We start from the raw sequence: 20,470 nt of genomic DNA on the forward strand, positions 1-20,470 counted from the left end.
AGTGTGTTATTCTGGTGACTGGTATAGGTCTTGCTTATGTTCAAAAATCAGAAAAAGTGGTTCATATGCTTACTAATTTCCAAGATTGTTGCATGCAGGTGAAAAGTTGGTGGGATTGGGAGGAAGCACTGTGGAAACACGTTTTAGAGTTGTGGCATTTTCAGACAATAAATAAGTGCAAGTCCACATCATAAAACATTCAAATTTATCCTTTTTGGGGGTCAGTTTGTATTTTTTTTTTTTTTGAGACAGCGTCTCACTCTGTTGCCCAGGCTGGAGTGGAGTGGTATGATCTCAGCTCATTGCAACCTCCACCTCTTGGGTTCAAGTACTTCTGCCTCACTCAGCCTCTCGTGTAGCTGGGATTACAGGCATGTACCACCATGCCCGGCTAGTTTTTGTATTATTCATAGAGACAGGGTTTCACCATGTTGGCCAGGCTGGTTTCAAACTCCTGACCTCAGGGGATTCGCCCGCTTCAGCCTCCCAGAGTGTTGGGATTACAGTCATGAGGCACTGTGCCTGGCCAAATTTGTGTTTTTTAATATAAAGTAAGGTTTATAAATATGACCTAAATGAAAACCAGGTTAAATTGACAATGGCAAATAACTACCAATATTAAATGTGGCAGGAATGACAGATATGGCACTAAAGGACTTGAATAAAGCCTTGGATTCTGGACTTAAATCTGTCTTTTAACAATTGTGCCACATTGGGCAAGTCACTAAACCTCCGTGAGGCACAGGTTTTCATTATTGCAAGGATGGAATGAAAGCCACATGGCATTTTTCTGATTTTCCCTACATTTGAGAGCTGTGTAGGAAACAAAGCAGATGAAATGTAAGCAGAGAAATCAAAGTAGGTAAAATTGACATAAATTTGCACATTTGAAAGGCTCATCACTCCTTTATAAAATAGACAGTGATTATCAGCTTCTGATGTGAAACTTCACAAGTGGGATTATCAGAGTAAACTTTTTAGTTCTTCGGTATTGAAACCCCTTTAAACAGGATGTAAGTTGCCCCTGCCTCATCAGCAACGAATAGCACGCATGCCGTACAGTGAAAGTTAGAATGATATGCTTTTTAATTGCATAAGTATTCCCCTCAAAAGACAATGAGTTATATTTGGGAAAAAGTGGGACTCTGTAGTAAAAACACACAGACCTGAAAGCAGTGCATTAATTATTTTATTAATTTCTTCTTTTTACATTATGGGAAACATTCATCTATTTACAATATTTTTTTTTTGTTCACACACAATCTAGGTAAATAAGCCTATGAAATTCCAATTCATAAAGCCATAAAAATGTTCCCCACCCCTCCATCTGAAGGCTTTCAAATGAATCTTTTTTTTTTTCCAAACCAAAATAATTTTTAAAAATTACATTTGGGAATTCAGATATGCTAGTGATTTACATTCCAGTTATTTAAAATATGCATCTAGACATGTTTTAAAAAAGAAATGGTAAATTCACAAGGATAAGGCTTAAATTAAAGTGGTAATGCACAGTAAAACATTAAGGAAACATCTATAAATAACAGAAATATATTACAAATAAATTAGTTCTATTTACCATTTCAAATATTAAAAATCTTTAATCCATTTCTTCATCTCTCTTTACAAAAAGGTTATGTGAATTGTATGGAAACATCTGCAAAAAATATAATAAATACTTAATTTCTTTGAACGTTTTTTGATGTGGGAGACAAACTTCTTTTGTAATGCCCCCCTCCCCAAGAAAATGCCCAACACCTTTATACCAAAGTTAAACAAAATAAGTAATTTTTCAGGGTACATACATTTTCCATTATGAACTAAAAAACATTTCTACAAATTACATCAAAAAGAACAATGTAACAAAGGTTATGCTCATGAATGTCAGTTTCAGGGGTCAAGCAGCATTGTGTGGGGTCATGTTCTAACATCAATAATTAGCTTTTTATAAAGTGTTTGTACAATTTAAATTGTCTTTTCAAGGAAGGCAAAGGTCATGATGCCCTGTAGGCCTTGAGCTAAAAGATTTAAAATTCTTACCAAAAATAGCTTATGAATATACAAATACCTTTCACTTAGACAAGATAAATAGGCCTTCTCTTGTCTCTCTTTAAAATATCCTGGGCTAAACCAGTTTCCAAAGAAAATATTGTAGGATGATCTTGTATCGTATTAGAAATCTATTTTTTAATCCAAATCTTAACTCTACCTCAGGGCACAGAGCTGTAATTGTGAGCATGGGTCTTGGGATGAACGCTGCTTCTTTCATGTTAATCTGTGAGTTCCAAGTCATTCTCAGTATTGAATGTGACCGTAAGCTACCCAAGTGGCAGTTGGCCCTACTCGATGCAAGCTTTGTGTGACTTTTCATTGCTGCTACAAGGTAAAGTAAAGGTGTATTCTTTTTAAACTAGCAAATACTTGAAGCTCAAAATCTCTGCATGCTCCAATTTCACAAAGCACTCAAAGTGCTTTGTTCACCCTAGTTAAAAGTTGGTTGGTTGGTTTTAAAATAAGTGAGTAGCCCTTTTCTGGTAAACCACAGCAGTAAACAATTGTGCCCTGTTTATAAAGGTAGCTCAAAGCATCGATGGCTCTGAGAGGTAGCGAATTCTCTAGTGGTTTTAGAATATATCCATGAAAATATTAGTTGCCAGAACCCATCACCTCTCTTAATTTCCTAAGTAAAATTAAATTAGCACCTGGCTATGAGAGTGTATTCCTTTAAAAAGCTTCTCTGGTGCAAGCATATTTGATGTAGGTTTCTAAAAGTCTTTCATTTTTAATTTCTAATGCTTTAGGATGTGAGCTGGACATAAAATGCCAGTGATACTTAAGATTGCCACATCCTAAGTGTTTGAAGTTCAACGAGTAAGGGCATTTAAAGACAACTTCAGCTAGACCCTGATGCATACTGCCCATCAACATGTCTAAAATCTAAATCAACACTCTCTGCCAAAAGCCTTGATTTCTTTCAGTGTTTATGAATCATGACTTCCCCCACCTCTTCATGACTGTTGACTCTTGAAGGTCAAATTTCTTCTCTCACTACCTGGAACCTCAAGATGACAGTGGCAGCTCTTTTGATTGAGGCAGCATGTCTATTGGGGTAAAAATTTACTTTAGCCATTTGACATAGGACAGAATCCTATGCTAGGTACTACTGGACTCTGTAGTGGTGAGAGGAGGTGAAAGGAGAAAATAGATTTGAAATATGAACTACTTGGTTAAAACAGACGGATGTGTAGCATTCAAAGGGATGGTAGGAAAACCCAAACTCTTCTCTGAAAACAGCTTTGCTGCCATTTACAGCACTTTATAAGCAGATACGTACTTTTATATGTGGAATCAGGTAGGCCCACCTGGATGGACGCTAACAAATTAATAGAACCGACACTTTCCCTTTAAAAACAGCCGCCACGACAACAATATAAATATACACAGTACAATAAGAGTTGAGAAAACATTTCAGGTCTAGATTTTCTTAATAATAGGACAAAAAAAAAATCCCTTATGTTGTATCCTAAACCATCGGTGCCTCCTTTGCCTTGCTTCATGTTATTGCCTTTCAGAATAGATTAATTTCCCTGAAAGATCGAATTTACAATCTTCTGCTGATTGAAACATTTGAAGCTGTGATTGATGAAGTAACAGTGAGGCAGTTTGTGCAGCTGTGAGTGTGCGGGTGCCCCCAGCACCTGCCGATTTCGCTTCTCCCATCCTTGCTACACATCCAGGTCCCCCACCCCCAGGCCAGGCTTGGTCCTTTCTCTCTGTGTCCCTCATGGATTCCAGTGAGATGGTGTGATTTCTGAGGTTGGAAATAAAGTGCTCCATCTGCTTTTTAAAAAGAATAACCATTTAGGGGAAATAAAGGGAATCGGAGGCCTAGTTTCTTTCATGTGGAAGACGGTAAGTCCTAAAGGATCAACCTGTGATACTGGATTTCTGAAATACCCTATGGTTTTATATTGCTGAACAGACTAGCTCGAGAGAACTGAGGATGGCGGGTGACCTAAAGGCGTCACTTCTACACAGGTGGGTTTGGCTTTGCCCAGAAAATAAAGGGTTGGATCTCAGCATGAGGCAGGGTGACGGCATCAGGACAGGGGGCGAAGCTCGGTGAAGAAGAAGATGGGTAAACGGGTCCGGGAAGTGGTGGGTTTCGGGGGGACTGGGGAGCGGCTCCTGCGAGATGGACAACTACACCACGACAGTGGAAGTCACTGAGCTCGGAAACAGACGGGCTCGGAGGGGAAGAGGGAGCCGGCAGAGGGGTGGCGGGGGGAGGAGGGGACAGATACTTGGCGGCGGCGGCCGAGCTGCAGGGCGCTCAGAGCCGGGTCTGCGCCTCGGGGATGTAGATCTCGATGCTCTCGGCGCTCTCGGTGGCCGAGTTCTGGCGGACGGACGCGGCGCGCTTGGCGGCCATCAGGCGCTTGCGGGCCTCCTGACGCTGCGAGCTCTCCAGCGAGCGCTCCCGGATCAGCGGCGCGGGGCCCTTCGCCGGCTTCTTTGGCACTGGAGGAGGGGCCCTTCTCTCCTGATCAAAGCAGAAGGTTCAGGACATTACACAGCTTCTCAGGACAAGCTTGGGAAAAACTGGGATAGGTCAGTAGTTAGAACACACATTTTTTACCTAGGGGTGATTAGTTCTGATCTGCACACTGCATATCTATTTTTTTTCTTCATTATTCTGGCTTGGGTAGTCAAAAGATGCCGAAAAAAATAAAAAAAAAATCCCGGTAAGCTTAAGGCCCAGGGTAAGGCTGAGTTGCGTAACTAGGTCTCTCCAAGAGAAGGAAGTGGGTATTTTAAAGGCCCCTTGCGGAAAGCCTGCGGCTCCCAGCACATCGAGTGTGGTTCTCTCTGGAGACTCCAGACTCCTCCTGGTGCCAGAGATGGGCCAGGAAGCAGCGACTGCAGCAGCATCTTAGAACTCTGCTTCCCCTCTAAGGATGCAAGTCACCGGGTGCAAGCCTGGTTCAGAGCTTAAAAACATCTCTGCCCTCTCCCCGGCCCACCCGACCTGGCTTCCCAGCAAACCTAACTAACCAAAGGAGGAAGAAGAGGTATCAGATTGTGTTCTTTAGCTTTGCTGGTGCTACACCAGGTTAGACCCTTTTGCACACCACACACGAACACACAAGCAATATACAATATAGAGGGTCACAGGAGAGGGAGGCCATGGATATTTCCTACACTAGAGAGTTGGAGTCAGTTCCAAGGTGACTCTGACTAGGAGCCTCGGGATGACTGTGGTAGCCTAGGAGGCAATTCCAATCACAGGGGCAGAAACTGTGCTATGAAAAGTTAATACAGGATGAAAGAGGTCATTCCTCTTATCAGCAGCACACTATGAAACGGGCAGATATTTTCAATGCCACTGCAAAAACAAAAACAGTCACCTCTTTGGCATTAAAAAAAAAAAATGCAGCGGGAAAGAATGGCATCTAGACCACAAAGGATTTTTAGGGAAAGAAGGCTGAAGTTGTAGACTGTGAAAGGGTGCACGTAAATCCGAAGTTTTCATTTTAAATAAAATGCCCTCCATTCTCATAAAACGAAGTGAGAACATTATCTTAAAATACAGATTCGGTGATTCTCGAACGGGCACTCTGTGTCTTAACACCAATGCTCAGCACAGCAATTCCTCCCTGCTTGCCAGGGCAAGTGCCTGGTTCAACTTTTCACCCTGGAGTTGCCCCTCCGGCTGCCTAAGTTGGAGTCTGTGTTTCTCTTTTCTTTTTAAAAGAGAAAAAAGGAGAGCCTGGAGTGCAAACTATATTCTACCAACTCTGATTGTGCTCGTTCATTTTTCCCTTCAGGTTCACGGGGTGATGAAAAGCTCTGGTCACAGACAAAGTCCATTAAAAAACTTAAAACTGAAGCTAACTAATGATTTACTATGTAAATATCAATTCTTTGCATCACTTCTTTTGGATATTTTAAGTCTTCATTGTGGAATAACTCAGTGGATGTTTTTAGAAATTTGAATACTGGATTTTTTTAGTCATTTTCCTTTCCTTATACAATTTAGTTTTTTAAACAATGATTATGATTATTATTATTACCGAGACAAAGTCTCGCTCTGTTACCCAGGCTGGAGTGCAGTGGTGCAATCACAGCTCACTGCAGAATCAAACTCTCCAAGTTCAGCAACCCTCCCACCTCAGCCTCCCAAGTAGCTGGCACTACAAGTGTTCACCACCATGCCCAGCTAATTTTTGTATTTTTTGTAGAGACTGAGTTTCACTAATCTCTGAACTGGTTGCCCAGGTTGGTCTTGAACTCCTGGAATCAAGTGATTCGCCCGCCTTGGCCTCCCAAAGTGCTGGGATTACAGGCATGAGCCACTGCGCCTGGCCAACAATGATTATTATTATTTATTTTTATTTTTTGAGATGAAGTCTCGCTCTGTCACCCAGGCTGGAGTGCAGTGGCATGATCTCAGCTCACTGCAACCTCTGCCTCCCGGGTTCAAGTGATTCTCCTGCCTCAGCCTCTCGAGTAGCTGAGACTACAGACGCATGCCACCACGCCCAGCTAATTTTTTTTTTTTTTTGTATTTTTAGTAAAGACTGGGTTTCACTGTGTTAGCCAGGATGGTCTCAATCTCCTGACCTCGTGATCTGCCCACCTCGGCCTCCCAAAGTGCTGGGATTACAGGCGTAAGCCACTGCGCCTGGCCGATAATTAATTTTTTAAAAAAAATCAATGAATGAGAAAGTAGATGGATCAGCTCTGGAAACTAAATTACCAGTGTGTGTACATTTGTAGTGTTTTCTTAAAATAACACTGATTTAAAGCTTATCTAGCATATAGTTTTAAACACAGATTAAAGAAAACTACATAGGGTGCAAATATTTGGCTTCCCAAGTGAAAGGCCACATGTACATCAACAATACTTTCCAACTTAACACTATGACCCCATTTTGACGGTGACAGAAGTGGAAATGGAGGACAGTGATGAGAGCATCACCCTCCTGTCACAGATGGTCCCTTGGGACTGGATTTTTCCTGGGAGCCCATTGACCTCAAGAACCCTGAAAACATGATATGCGGCAGCAGAATGGATTAGATTGCTGTTAGCTCTCTGATAGGTGAGGGGACCTGAAAAGAATAGGGTCACCAGCATTTCAAGGGAACAGCCATTCCTGATTTTGAGAGGTTGATTTTCTTGGAACTATTTGACCCGAGGCCATAGGAAAGCAAAGGGTTAAAAAAGTCATGTTTGACAGGCCAGCCTGGGGAGCTGGACATTGGATACCTGTGTGAGCCTGGTGGAGCACCATAATCAAATGTGAGAATTACAGTTAATTAATTAAAGTAAAAGAATTTAAGTCTTTATTTCTAAACTGTTGCATGCGGACCCCAGTCAGCAATATTCCCCAAGGCAAATTAACCAAAAGCAAAACTCTTTTGAAAAAAAAAAAAATCCCAACATTTATGTAATTACTGTGAAACTTTATGGTATATATTTTTAGGCTTGAACAACAGTAATGTCTTTATTACTATATTTATGAAATGATTATCAAAGTCAGTTATTTTTCAGGGCATCCTATTTTTCTTGAAAACACATCCTAGGGGTGTAAGGAAGTTGAACTCTTGCTCTATGGATTCATGCACTGAAGATGTCATTTATTTTAGTTTAAAAAGCAAAATGGAGGCAGTTCCTTCCAGTGACTAAAATGATTTAACTTAAAGTTTAATTAACAAAAAAACTCCACATTCCCATTTTCCAATTCACAAAGACAGGTTTTTCTTTAAAAAATATGCCTGAAACATATTACAGATAATATCCCAAATGATTACTATGTAAACATTGTCATTACAATGAAATTAATATGATATCAGCTCCATTTCACATTGTAAACAGCAGGACTGAATGCAGAAGCCTATTTAGTCTGTCCAGTGTTTGTGCAGGTTTTTAAATGAACCATACAAAATCTACATTGTTCTACCTTCTTGTCAAGAGGATCCATCTGTTTCCAATTATTGGCCTTTAACTGATGAAGTTCATCAAATTTCATACTAATATTTTCTATGGACAACTGCAGCATGTCCCAAAACCCTGCCAAATCCTGGGAGGTGGGTCTTGGATGAGCATTAGGATTCTGCACAAGAGAAAGAAAAACATTCATGCTTTAGAGGCAATTCTTGACAAGCACAGGGTGAAAGAGGCATTTTCAAATATTTTAAACAACACAAGGAGGATGAGTTCCTTTTGGTTTTCAGACAGGAGTTAAGGGAGGTTACAAATGGTAATTTTATACACTCATCTATTGGAGTCAGTGATTCTCAAATGTCAAGGTTGTAAAACTCTTCTGCTGTGATACCACATCTATCAATTCAATATGGTATGGGGGAAGGGTCTAAATACACGAAAAATCCCAGAATGCATGATCTACTACAGGATGAATTTTAAAACAGCATATTTAAATGAAAATACCATCTTTGAAAAAAATATGGAGTATGTTATTGTTAGAGTTGGTATTCGACTACATGCCATACAATTTTATTACTAGTAAACACTGTTTTACTAGTAATAAAATACTGGATTTTCAAAGCACTATGTCTTTAATAATTAAGATATTTACTAATATAGAAAATAATTTTACCATAGGAAGTAATTTTATCATATGACTGCTTTGACAAAATCATTTGGAAATCTATTCATTTTAAATTGACGATAATGTAATACAGCAAACTCGAGAATACATTATCTCTACATACATATATCTATATGTCTGAAATGGCCCATTTGCTAAGTAATAATTAGTAAACATTTTTTTTTTTCTTTTTTTTGAGACAGAGTCTCGCTCCGTCACCAGGCGCCAGGCTGGAGTGCAGTGGCACAATCTCAGCTCACTGCAACCTCCGCCTCCCGGGTTCAAGTGATTCTCCTGCCTCAGCCTGCCGAGTAGCTGGGACTACAGGCGCTCACTACCATGCCCAGCTAATTTTTGTATTTTTAGTAGAGACGGGGTTTCACCATGTTGGCCAAGATGGTCTCGATCTCTTGACCTCGTGATCCACCCGCCTCAGCCTCCCAAAGTGCTGGGATTACAGGCGTGAGTAAACATTTTTTAGTGTTTCAGCATTGACTTTCTTTGCCCCATCCACATATCCCTGATAACAGAATGCATGAACCTGAATTTATATGCTCTAAACCAGAAAAAACCCAGCTAGGAGTCTGAAAATGTCATAGCCTTTGTTCATCACTACCTGCAGCAGTAGCTAAAGGCACTGATGGTTAGATGGGTGGCAGCCTCCATATGTCAAGAGATCCTAGCTGGTATCTGGTTTGGTGACCTCTTGGTATTTCAGGCAATTGGATAGACTGTGAAACTCCATGTCCTATAATACCATGAGACCAGTATATACTTTAAAACTAACCCCTAATAAAAATGATGTCAGAATTTTGGAAAGTGCAAGGTTGATGACCATCAAAATCATAAAGACGTTTTAAGTCCTTTTAAGCACCAGTATTATTGGCCTAGCTCAAAATAAAAATAAATAAAGGCTGGGCGCAGTGGCTTATGCCTGTAATCCCAGCACTTTGAGAAGCTAAGGTGGGTGGATCACCTGAGGTCAGGAGTTTGAGACCAGCCTGGCCAACATGGTGAAACCCCGTCTCTACTAAAAATACAAAAATAAGCCCGGCGTGGTGGCCTACACCTGTAATCCCAGCTGCCTGGAAGGCTGAGGCAGGAGAATCGCTTGACCCTGGGAGGCAGAGGTTGCGGTGAGCCAAGATTGTGCCATTGCACTTCAGCCTGGGCGGTAAGAGCAACACTCTAGCTCAAAAATAAATAAATAAATAGATGTATTTATAAGTTTATAGTTCCCAAAGTGCCCAATAGTTCTAAAGTTCATTGGAAGAAATAAATTTTAAGGTTTGTGTTTGATTCAGTATTAAAATCTATTCTAACAATGTCTGAATTAATGAAAGTGTTTCTCTGTGGTATTCTGATTTGGTAAACTAAAAAAAAAAAAGTGTTTCTCAGCATTTAGATTTCCAGAATAGACAGATATGAGCTTTGACAAAGTGGTTCTCAAATATAGTTTGATGATTTCACAATATATTTGGCCTTATTTTATTGGTAACTAAAACTAAACTAGACATATTTTGAATTCGATGAAGTCTTGAGGTCACTGGGCCTATTGGTTAAATTGTTTCAGTACCTCAGTGTATGAAATGATAGTTCAGTGGAATCAGACAATGTAGGTACACTGCAGTGTTTTCTTTTCTCTTTTCCTAAAACACAAAAAATTAGCCCGGTGGGGTGGCAGGCGCCTGTAATCTCAGCTACTCTGGGAGGAAGAGACAGGAGAATCACTTGAATCCGGGAGGTGGTGATTGCAGTGAGCCGTGATCATGCGCACTGCACACCAGCCTGGGCAACAAGAATGAAACTCTGTCTCAAAAAAAAAAAATCTGCAAAATTTTCAAAACGGTTTTTTTTTTTTTTTTGAGAGAGAGTTTCACTCTTGTTGCCCAGGCTGGAGTGCAATGGCGCTATCTTGGCTCACTGTAACCTCTGCCTCCCAGGTTCAAGCGATTCTCCTGCCTCAGCCTCCTGAGTAGCTGGGATTATAGATGCCCACCCATCATGTCCAGCTAAATTTTTGTATTTTTAGTAGAGACGGGATTTTACCAAGATGGCCGGGCTGGTCTGAAACTCCTGACCTCAAGTGATCTGCCCGCCTCGGCCTCCCAAAGTGTTGGGATTGCTGGTGTGAGCCACTGCACCTGGCCAAAACCTTTATCTACAATTTCATCTTTAAAATTTGTACAGTGTTTGCATTCTTCTTCACAATGTGCTCATCATATATTTCTTCTAACAAGGTGTGTTATTGTCCCTCTATCATGTACACATTGACTTCCTCATGTACCTATTCCTCATGTACATATTTGAGCTATGGCTTTACATAAGCTTTCTTATATTTAGAGCACAGAGAATCATGTTAATTAAGATCTGTGACACATTATCAAGTTTGCAAATTAGCAGTTCTGTACCTGGCCCATAGCTGAAGCTTGATAGAATATTTGTTGGATTGGTCCGGGCACAGTGGCTCACGCCTGTAATCTCAGCACTTTGGGAGGCCGAGGCGGGCGGATCATGAGGTCAGGAGATCGAGTCCATCCTGGCCAACATGGTGAAACCTTGTCTCTACTAAAAATACAAAAAATTAGCTGGGCATGGTGGCGTGTGCCTGTAATCCCAGCTACTTGGGAGGCTGAGGCAGCAGAATCACCTGAACCAGGGAGTCAGAGGTTGCAATGAGCAGAGATTGTGCCACTGCACTCCAGTCTGGTGACAGAGCAAGACTCTGTCTCAAAAAAGAATAAAAAAATAAAAAATAAAGAATATTTGTTGGATTGAATTCATTTTTTTTTTTGAGATGAAGTTTCACTCTTGTGGCCCAGGCTGGAGTGTAGTGGTGCAATCTTGGCTCACTGCAACCTCTGCCTCCTGGGTTTAAGTGATTCTCCTGCCTCAGCCTCCTGAGTAGCTAGGATTACAGGCGCCTACCACCATGCCCAGCTAATTTTTTGTATTTTTGGTAGAGATGGGGTTTCATCACGTTGGCCAGGCTAGTCTTGAACTCCTGACCTCTGGTGATCCACCCGACTCGGCCTCCCAAAGTGCTGGGATTACAGGCGTGAGCCATAGCGCCCAGTCTGAATTCACTTATGAATAAATTTACTAATACAAATGATCTCACATACCACAATAAATTTCTGAAAAATTGGAAGAAGTGTGAGTTTATTTTTTCTGAGAGAGGGGAAAATTAATTTTAAATGTGTGTGTATTGGGCAGGGTTCAGGAATAGCCCTAAAGAGAGATTACAAAAAGAAAAGAGGAATGGAGACTACCAGCTTTTCCATTCTTTATATTTTCTCTTGGTTGATCCCTGTCTACATAAATTTCTTTCAGTCTACATTTCTCCTTGTTAACAAGAAGTAGTTAAAACTCCAAAATCATGCTTGTCAATTGTTGGGATAAAAGAAAAACAAAAAACCTCTAAGATCATATTTTAAGTCATTTAGATTGCAAATAATTGTTTTCACTTGCCACAATGTAAACAAGTTGCTTTTCATTTCCTTTGTTTTAGATCTAGCTTGACCAAAAATTGAGCAATAAAAGCTATACTTGTAGTTTTTTTTTTTTTTTTTTTGAGACAGAGTCTTACTCTGTCTCCCAGGCTAGAGTGCAATGGCGTGATCTCGGCTCACTGCAACCTCCGCCTCCCAGGTTCAAGTGATTCTCTTGCCTCAGCCTCCTGAGTAGCTGGGATTATAGGCACCCACCACCACGCCCGGCTAATTTTTGTATTTTTAGTAGAGACGGGGTTTCACCACATGGGCCAGGGTGGTCTCAAACTCCTGACCTCAGGTGATCTGCCTGCCTTGGCCTCCCAAAGTGCTGGGATTACAGGCGTGAGCCACTGCGCCCAGCCTGTTTTGCTTTGTTTTTGCATGTCCAGGAAGGATGAATTCTTCATTTGTCTCAAGGAGATCAAATGTATACTTTGTGATGCCTTTGACTTCTGGCTCTTGAATTAAAACAGAGAACTCAGATTAGGATATAGTCATTGACTGCCATTTTAGAAAGAAAATCACTATCCAAAATGATGTTTTTGGGCGATATTATTTTTGAAATATAAGGCTCCTTCATATTTTGGTAAGAACAATAAAATCAGAGATGCCATAGGAAAGCCAGGAAAATGGAAAATTTTCAGTTACAAAAAAAGCAGGAAATAGTTTTAACTTGATTGAATTTTTTCTTCTGAGATTATTTAAGTGAAAAATAAATATTTTAAGACAATCAGGAAATAAGATTCATCCGAAAATTCTCTGTTCCAAGTGAGAGACTCCAGTGGACCTTGACTTGGTTCAAAATCAGTTTTACTTTAGTTGGGCCAGTGCTGGTGACATGTTCTTCTCATGGCGCTAGCAGGGCAATCGTAGAAGGAGAGTGTTACCTACCAGGTTTTCTTCACACAGTTCTCTGAACTGGTAGAATTTCTGGGCCATGAGAAGTTGGGCACTGCCCACTGCAGTTCGGATTTTTCCTAGAACTGAAAAGAGCAAATATACGAGAAGTTTACACATCATGCTTCATTGTCGAGATTTAGTCTGGTAAAGCAAAGAGGAAGTTATGCTGTAATAATTAGGGAAAATGGCACGCACACACACTGAACACTCACGCCCACCCAGACAGCCCAATCACTGCCATGACTCTGTGATCTATGTCACACAGGCTCCTGGGTTAAAGTAATAAAATCAGCTTGGAAAAACACATGCCCATCCTGCATATTTCTTGGGAGTAATGGAGTTTTCCAGCACAGATTGGATGTTACCAAGAGAAGAGGCAAACAGTTGCTGCTTTTTTTTTTTTTTAAACTTCCTTTACCGCAAAGGGTGAATTTCAAATGTTTACCAGTATAGTTCTGGATTGATGGAGTCAGCAGTCATGGTCGGCTGGCTTGTTTTTCTAATACAAACCCAAACACAAGGAAAGCAATACTAAATTGGAAGGGGAATCTCTTGGCACTCACCATATCCCATCCATATCCTTCCTTATTTTTCCGGAGCTCAGTCACTGGTACTGTCAGGAAAGAGCTGTGGCCGATTGAAATATTTTCTAAGCAGTGAACATGTTCAGCCTGTTGCCTAGAAAACGCCAGGGCCATCCTAGCTTTTACACTCTGCAGCCCAATCTTCTTGTTAATATAGGCTGAATTTCCTAGGCACTGTGCTGAAAATCTCCCTCTTGTAGACAAGCTACTTCTTGTCTCCCAAGCAGTCCAAGGCACCTTTTAGTTGCCAGCGGGCACGCTCAGACGAGCGGAGCCCCTCTCTGCTGAGTGGTGTCGAGTGTCCCTAGGCTCGCCTGCACCCTTGGGGACTGGGCGCAGCCTTCCTGCTACCCACCAGGCTGTTCTCAACGTGCCCTCATGGTCAGGAAGAAAGGGATCAAAAACTAGAGCAGGAGAATTCAGAGGAGCACTTGCCTTGCTAGAAATATTCAAGGGGAAGATATAGCACAGGACTAAGCAATCCGGTTGTTCTGAATTTACAGAACCAGAGACCCGAGTGGAATGAAGTCTCCCTTTCTCAACCTCATTCCCCACAAGGTCTGACAGACAAAACTGAAGAATAAGAAACACCATTCTGGCCCAGAATTTTCTAGCAATTTCCTCTGTTATTTGTTTAAAACTGCTAGGCTAGATAACAGTTTCTTTCTTTTTTTTTTTTTTTAGACAGAGTTTTGCTCTTGTTGCCCAGGCTGGAGTGCAGTGGTGCGATCTCCGCTCACCACAACCTCTGCCTCCCAGGTTCAAGCGATTCTCCTGCCTCAGCCTCCCGAGTAGCTGCGACAGGCACGAACCACCACCCCTGGCTAATTTTGTATTTTTAGTAGAGATGGGGTTTCTCCATGTTGGTCAGGCTGGTCTCAAACTCCCAGCCTCAGGTGATCTGCCCGCCTCAGCCTCACAAAGTACTGGGATTACAGGTGTGAGCTACCTGTGCTTGGCCTGGTAATGGTTTCTGATGCACATTCTACCTAGACGTTACTCAGATTTTTTCAGCATTCCCATAAGTCACCCAGTGCATTTATACTTCCTCTAATATGTCACCAGACACACCAAACAGCTCACAGGCAGATATTTGCCTTCTTCGTGTTCTCAAGGGGTCTCCCTTGACAGCTGTCTGGTAGCAATTTTTTAGGCCAAAGTTTTTAACTATTTTTCTGCTCTGCCTTTAAAATCTCTCAGGATGGTTATCCTTTTCCTCTTTAATAAATCAATCGTGCAAGACCTCCTCTCCTTTTCTTAACATCCCCAAAAAGGACAGCTTATGGAGACACAGGGCCTGAGTGGGCCAGGGCCCTCACCAGCTACTGCCTGGACAAGTCACTTTCTCTACTTTCCCATTTGTAAAGTGGGGCTAATGGTACCTATTTGGAGGGTTGTTGTGAAGGTTAAAAGTGTTAGTGTATTTGAATTGCTTAGGGCTGTGTTAGATTTACAGTAAGAGCTTAATAATTGTTGGTTATTATCTAGGATCAGAAACCTCTACCTCTTCTACGGGTGTGCCCACTGTGAGAGCCACACTTGCCCTGGCTAGGAGAGAAGAGGGTAAAACAAAGTCTGGATTATTTAAGGGGACTGGACCTCTTGGTCTACTGGGACAGGTATGCTCTCTGGATGACCTGTTCCAGCTCCAAGAAGGTATGTGGAGCAGACACTTCCTAGGTGAGGATGTGGCTGTAGGTAAGCTCTGAGGTTTATGGAAACCTCTCTGAATTATCTTGCCGAAGGGTAGGACTGCGAGATCGGCAAATCTCAGAATGGATCCTGGGAAGTTAGGACCAGGGTACCTAGCTCTTCACTTTGCTGGCTGGGTTCCACAGCTCTGGGGAGCTATCATAGAAACTCCAGCTATTCTGATGTACCTAAAAACTTTGAGCTGATGGTTCTCAATTATGTCTGATGCCCTGAGCTATACAATAGACTGTCATGGCTGGGTGTGGTGGCTCATGCCTGTGATCCCAGCACTTTGGGAGGCCGAGGTGGGTGGATCACGAGGTCAGGAGTTCAAGATTAGCCTGGCCAAGATGGTGAAACCTTGTTTCTACTAAAAATACAGAAAAATTAGCCGGGTGTGGTGGCAGATGCCTGTAATGCCAGCTACTCAGGAGGCTGAGGCAGAGAATTGTTTGAACCAGGGAGGGAGAGGTTGCAGTGAGCCAAGATCATGCCACTGCACTCCAGTCTGGGCAACAGAGTCAGACGCCCTCTCAAGGAAAAAAAAAATAGACTGCCATAATAAAAGTAGCTGAGTAAGACAGTGATTCTCAAAAGAGATGACAGCACTGTTCTAAGCAATTATTCAGGCAACACGCAACCACATATGCTGGGCTAACTCAGATGTCTTCTCGAAAGTAAAACAAGGGACATCTTTCTTCATTCAGCATGGCCTGGCAAGAGCCCTGGCAAAATATCTGGAGTGGAGCTGTGGCCCTTCTGTTTCCCGGGCTTTTACCATCATGTTCCTTGCATGGAAATTCCCTACTGGCTCCAGGATACTTGCAACTCCTGTGTCCAGGAGATGACCTTTCCTAGGCCCAGGGTGTGGAGATGACCACTTGGGCCTAGAATGAGATCATGAGACAGGGAGGCTTGGGAGAGGAAGATGACAACTCATATTTCCTCATCCTCCACACTTTCTTTTCCAGAGAACTAAAAACTCACTTTGATTTTAAGAAATAAGCTCTAATGGAGGTGTTTTGTTTTGTTTTGTTTTTTCCATTAGACACTCACTTGGTGTATGAGATAAGTTCTTTCTTCCAAAAGTAAATTTCATATTTGTTGCATATGCCTTGAGGAAGTTGAAATTAATCAACAATAAATGGCAAACACCAGTAGAAGTAAGAAGTAGGAATAAAAAGGCTGAAAGTTGGTAAAGAAATGAAGAAGAAAGAAGCATCTTGATGTTGTTTTGAAACTACTCTAAAATATTCAATACCAACCTTCAGGGTGGAAAAAAAAAAACAGTTGACCTTCCGTATCCATGGGTTTTTGTATCTGTGGATTAAACCAGCCTTGGGTCTCACTATGTGGCCCAGGTCAGTCTTGAACTCCTGGCCTCCCAAAGTGCTGGGATTACAGACATGAGCCACTACATCCCGCTGAATTTGTTTTCTTTTTCCCTTTTCTCTCTCTCCTATGAAATGAAGCCCTACAGATAAAGTATATGTTCTCCACTCCTATCCCATTCCTTTTTATCCCCAGAGGAAATCGTTGCAGTAGAGAATGACTATTTCGGTCCAGTCACTGAGTTCATAAGGTCTCTTTTCTGGTCCTGGAAAGGTGATAGCTAAAGGTCTTTCTGAGTGTTAGACTGGGGAAATCCCACTAACACAGTTGAGACCTCATAGCCAACAGCAGCAGATTTTCTCTGAAACTTAGAAATGGGGTTTTAAGGCTCTATGGGTGTTGAATTGATCTCTTTCACATTCTGGTCCATGCTTTCTTTCCAGACTGTTCATCCCAGATGTGGTTAACAGTTTTAGCCACCCATCTCCCATAGGGCACAGTCAAGCACATCTTGCAGAATAATTATCTCTGCTGTATCACCCAGGCAAGCCATTTAACCATGACTCATATAATCTATTTGTGAAACAATCAGATAACAAGCCTTGTATTGCTGGGCAGTTCTTTTTATATGAGTAGATCTAGTCTCCCCAGACACTGTATAGGCACCTGATAGTGAGGCTTATAGACTCCTTCCTTTCCTTTCCTTCCCCATCTCCTCTGTTAATCTGTCCTTCGGTGGAAGTACAAAACAAAACAGAAAACGCAGTTGAATGGAATTCCTCCTATTTAAGAAGTAAGCACTCTATAAACTCCCCCACTTAGAATTCTTAAAACCCCTCACTCCACAACAGCTACTTAAGAAGACCCAAAGTAGAGAGGACAGGCCTGGGTTAGTGAATCACTCAGGAAGATCTTTTAGGAGGCCTTTGTGAATATGTGTTTACTTAAATTATCATCACTTTGTATTTCAAAACTCACAAACAGGCATCTAATTAGATCCTCGCAGGACCCTATGAGTCAGAGCAGATAACTTCATTTGAGAAAACTTGTGCTCAAACTACAAAGTCTCTTCCCCAGGGACACCTGCAGTGGCCAGTCCCTATCTTCTGCCCACAGTCTAGTTGGGCTCTTTTCTCTCTACACTCACTGAAAATTGTGTCTGAATCTACTTAACTGGAAGCTATCTGAGTGTGATTTCTTTCTTTTTTTTTCTTTACTGTAGTAAGAACACTTAACATGAAATCTACCCTCTTAACAAATATTTAAGTGCACAATACAGTTTTGCTAATGGTGGTGCAGTGTTGTACAGCAGATCTCGAGAACTTACTCACCTTGCATGACTTTAGATCCACTGAGCAGTAATTCCCATCTCCTTCTCCTCCCAGACCCTGGCACCCACCGTTCCACTCTGTTTCTGTGAGTTTGACTATTTTAGATACCCCATAGAAGCAGACTCATGCAGTATTTATTCTCCAGTGAGTGGCTTATTCCACTCAGCATATAGTCCTCCAGGCTCATCCATGTTGTTGCGTATGGCAGAATTTCCTTCTTTTTCAAAGCGGAATACTATTTTATTGTATGTATATACCACATTCCATTTATTCACTGAATGTGATTTCTATTTGTTTGTTTATTTATTTGTGGATGGGGTCTCACTATGCTGTCCCAGGCTAGAGGGCAGTGGCTACTCACAGGCATGATCAAGGGGTACTACAGCCCTCAACTCCTTGCCATAGCCTTCCGAGCAGCTGGGACTGCAGGCATGTACCACTATGCCAGCCTGCATGCAATTTTTTCCCAGCCAGTGCCAATGGATAGGGGTGAGGGGCATAGTAAGTCAGTGGAGAGTTGGAAGAAATTCATCAAGCCTCATCACTGTCCCACATTAGGAAGAGAGAGCAAAGCACATCCATCTACCTGAAGTGACTGGGAGGGAAGGCAATTTCAATCCTGAAAAGAGGGAAGGCAATTTCAATCCTGAAAAGAAGAGAGGAACCAGGGACAGCTTGAAAGAGATGGTGGGTATAAGTTTCAAGTTCTGTTTTTCTTTTAAAGATTATATGTCATAATGAGAAGCAGAGAACAGCTATTTTGGCTGTGGGAAGGGGAATCTTTTATGCAAACTATGATTTGAAATGTCCTGACTACATTCAAAGACCCAGCCATTTAGAAGAGAGCATACCTCCTCTTTCCTACTGACCTCTGTGGGATAGGTTGTTATTCTGAGAAAAGGAGGTAGTGTAAGAGGCACAGGGATGAAGAGAAAGAACACTTTCTTTTAACCCTCCCAGTGGGTCTATGGCAAAGCTGCAAGGAGTTTCAGTGTGCTGGTAATACCAAAGTAAAACAAACACCATTTAACTTTTGGCTCGGTTAAAATCAGGATTACAAACCCTTGGGCATAATTAGCATATGTATCCTTTCCTATTCAAGAGGAGTTAGGTCTCTAGAACTGAAAAGACAGATGTGCTCATTTTTCCGACTGCTTTTTTTTTTTGAGACAGAGTCTTACTCTGTCACCCAGGCTGGAGTGCAGTGGCGTGATCTCAGCTCACTGCAATCTCCACTTCCCTGGTTCAAGTGATTCTCCTGCCTCAGCCTCCCGAATGGCTGGGATTACAGGTGCCTGCCACCATGGCTGGCTAATTTTTGTATTTTTAGTGGAGATGGGGTTTTGCCATGTTGGCCAGGTTGGTCTCCAACTCCTGACCTTGGGTGATCCGCCCACCTTGGCTTCCCAAAGTGCTGGGATTACAGGTATGAGCCACTGCACCCAGCCTCTCTGACTGCTTCTAATTCTTACATTATACTACACCTAACTCCACGATCATCAGACCTTGTAAGGCCTCAGAAACAGAGAAGAATAGACATAATTCTTAGATCCTCAAAGTAGGTTCCCTGAAACCTGGACACAACAGACATCCCTGCAATGGATTATGTCTGACTGGCCCCCAGTGGTGAAGGTTACTGCGGTGGACATGCTACGCAGAACTCATCACATTTTTCTGCCACCTACACTGTAATTCACCCAGTATGTTTCATTTCAGTCTAACTTTCTCTCTAGGTAATACAGTCATGCCTCAGACATATTGTGGGTTTGATTCCAGACCACTACAACTAATGAATATCACAATAAAGTAAGTCACATGAATGTTTTGTTTTCCAGTGCATATGAAAGTTATGTTTCCACTACACTGTAGTCTGTTAAGTGTATGATAGCATTATGTCAAGAAAAAAGTACCTAATACTTTATTGCTAAAAAATGCTAATGGTCATCTGAGTCATCAGCAAGTCATAATCTTTTTGCTGAGGGAGGGTCTTGCCTCGATGTGGATGGCTGCTGTGATCAGGATGGTGGTTGCCGAAGGTAGGGGTGGCTGTGGCAATGTCTCTTTTTAAAATAATTTTTTTTTCATTTTTAATTTTTTTGTAGAGACAGGATCTTGCTATGTTACCCAGGCTGGTCTCAAGCTTCTGGCCTCAAGCAATCCTCTCATCTCGGCTTCCCAAACTGCTGGCATTACAGGCATGAGTCACTGCCCCAGCCGGTTGTGGCAATTTTTAAAATAAGACAACAATGAAATTTGCCACATCGACTGACTTTTCCTTTCACGAAAAGTTTCTCTGTTGCATACAATATCGTTTGACAGCATTTTACCCACAGTAAAATTTTTTTCAAACTTGGAGTCAAGGCTGGTGTGGTGGCTCACACCTGTAATCCCAGCACTTTGAGAGGCCGAGACAGGAGGATTACTTGAGCCCAGGTGTTCGAGACCAGTCTAGGTAACATGGCAAAACCCCACCTCTGCTAAAAATACAAAAAATTAGTTAGGCGTGGTGGTACATGCCTGAAGTCCAG

At 41.9% G+C, this 20,470-nt stretch overlaps 1 protein-coding gene across 17 annotated transcripts in view; it reads right to left on the reverse strand.

Annotated features, from left to right (window-relative positions):
• Window positions 1–1,171: 1,171 nt before the first annotated feature.
• DLGAP1 (DLG associated protein 1) overlaps window positions 1,172–20,470 on the reverse strand; it is a 989,022-nt gene continuing 969,723 nt past the window's right edge. For 14 of the 17 annotated variants that reach the window (XM_064379376.1, XM_064379377.1, XM_064379375.1 and 11 more), the window contains 3 exons: window positions 12,995–13,086; window positions 7,962–8,114; window positions 1,172–4,540 (listed from right to left, as the gene is read on the reverse strand). In XM_064379376.1, the coding sequence (XP_064235446.1) occupies window positions 4,331–4,540; window positions 7,962–8,114; window positions 12,995–13,086 (455 nt within the window). In that variant the 3' untranslated portion in view covers window positions 1,172–4,330. Of the gene's footprint in view, window positions 4,541–6,686; window positions 8,115–12,994; window positions 13,087–20,470 lie in introns of those variants that run through there. The other 3 variants (XM_064379383.1, XM_064379384.1, XM_064379380.1) reach the window with 3 other exon arrangements.

This window comes from Aotus nancymaae, unplaced genomic scaffold, assembly GCF_030222135.1.
Source record: "Aotus nancymaae isolate 86718 unplaced genomic scaffold, 86718_ANA_hifiasm-v0.15.2.pri h1tg000020l, whole genome shotgun sequence".
Classification (NCBI taxonomy): Eukaryota; Metazoa; Chordata; class Mammalia; order Primates; family Aotidae; genus Aotus; species Aotus nancymaae.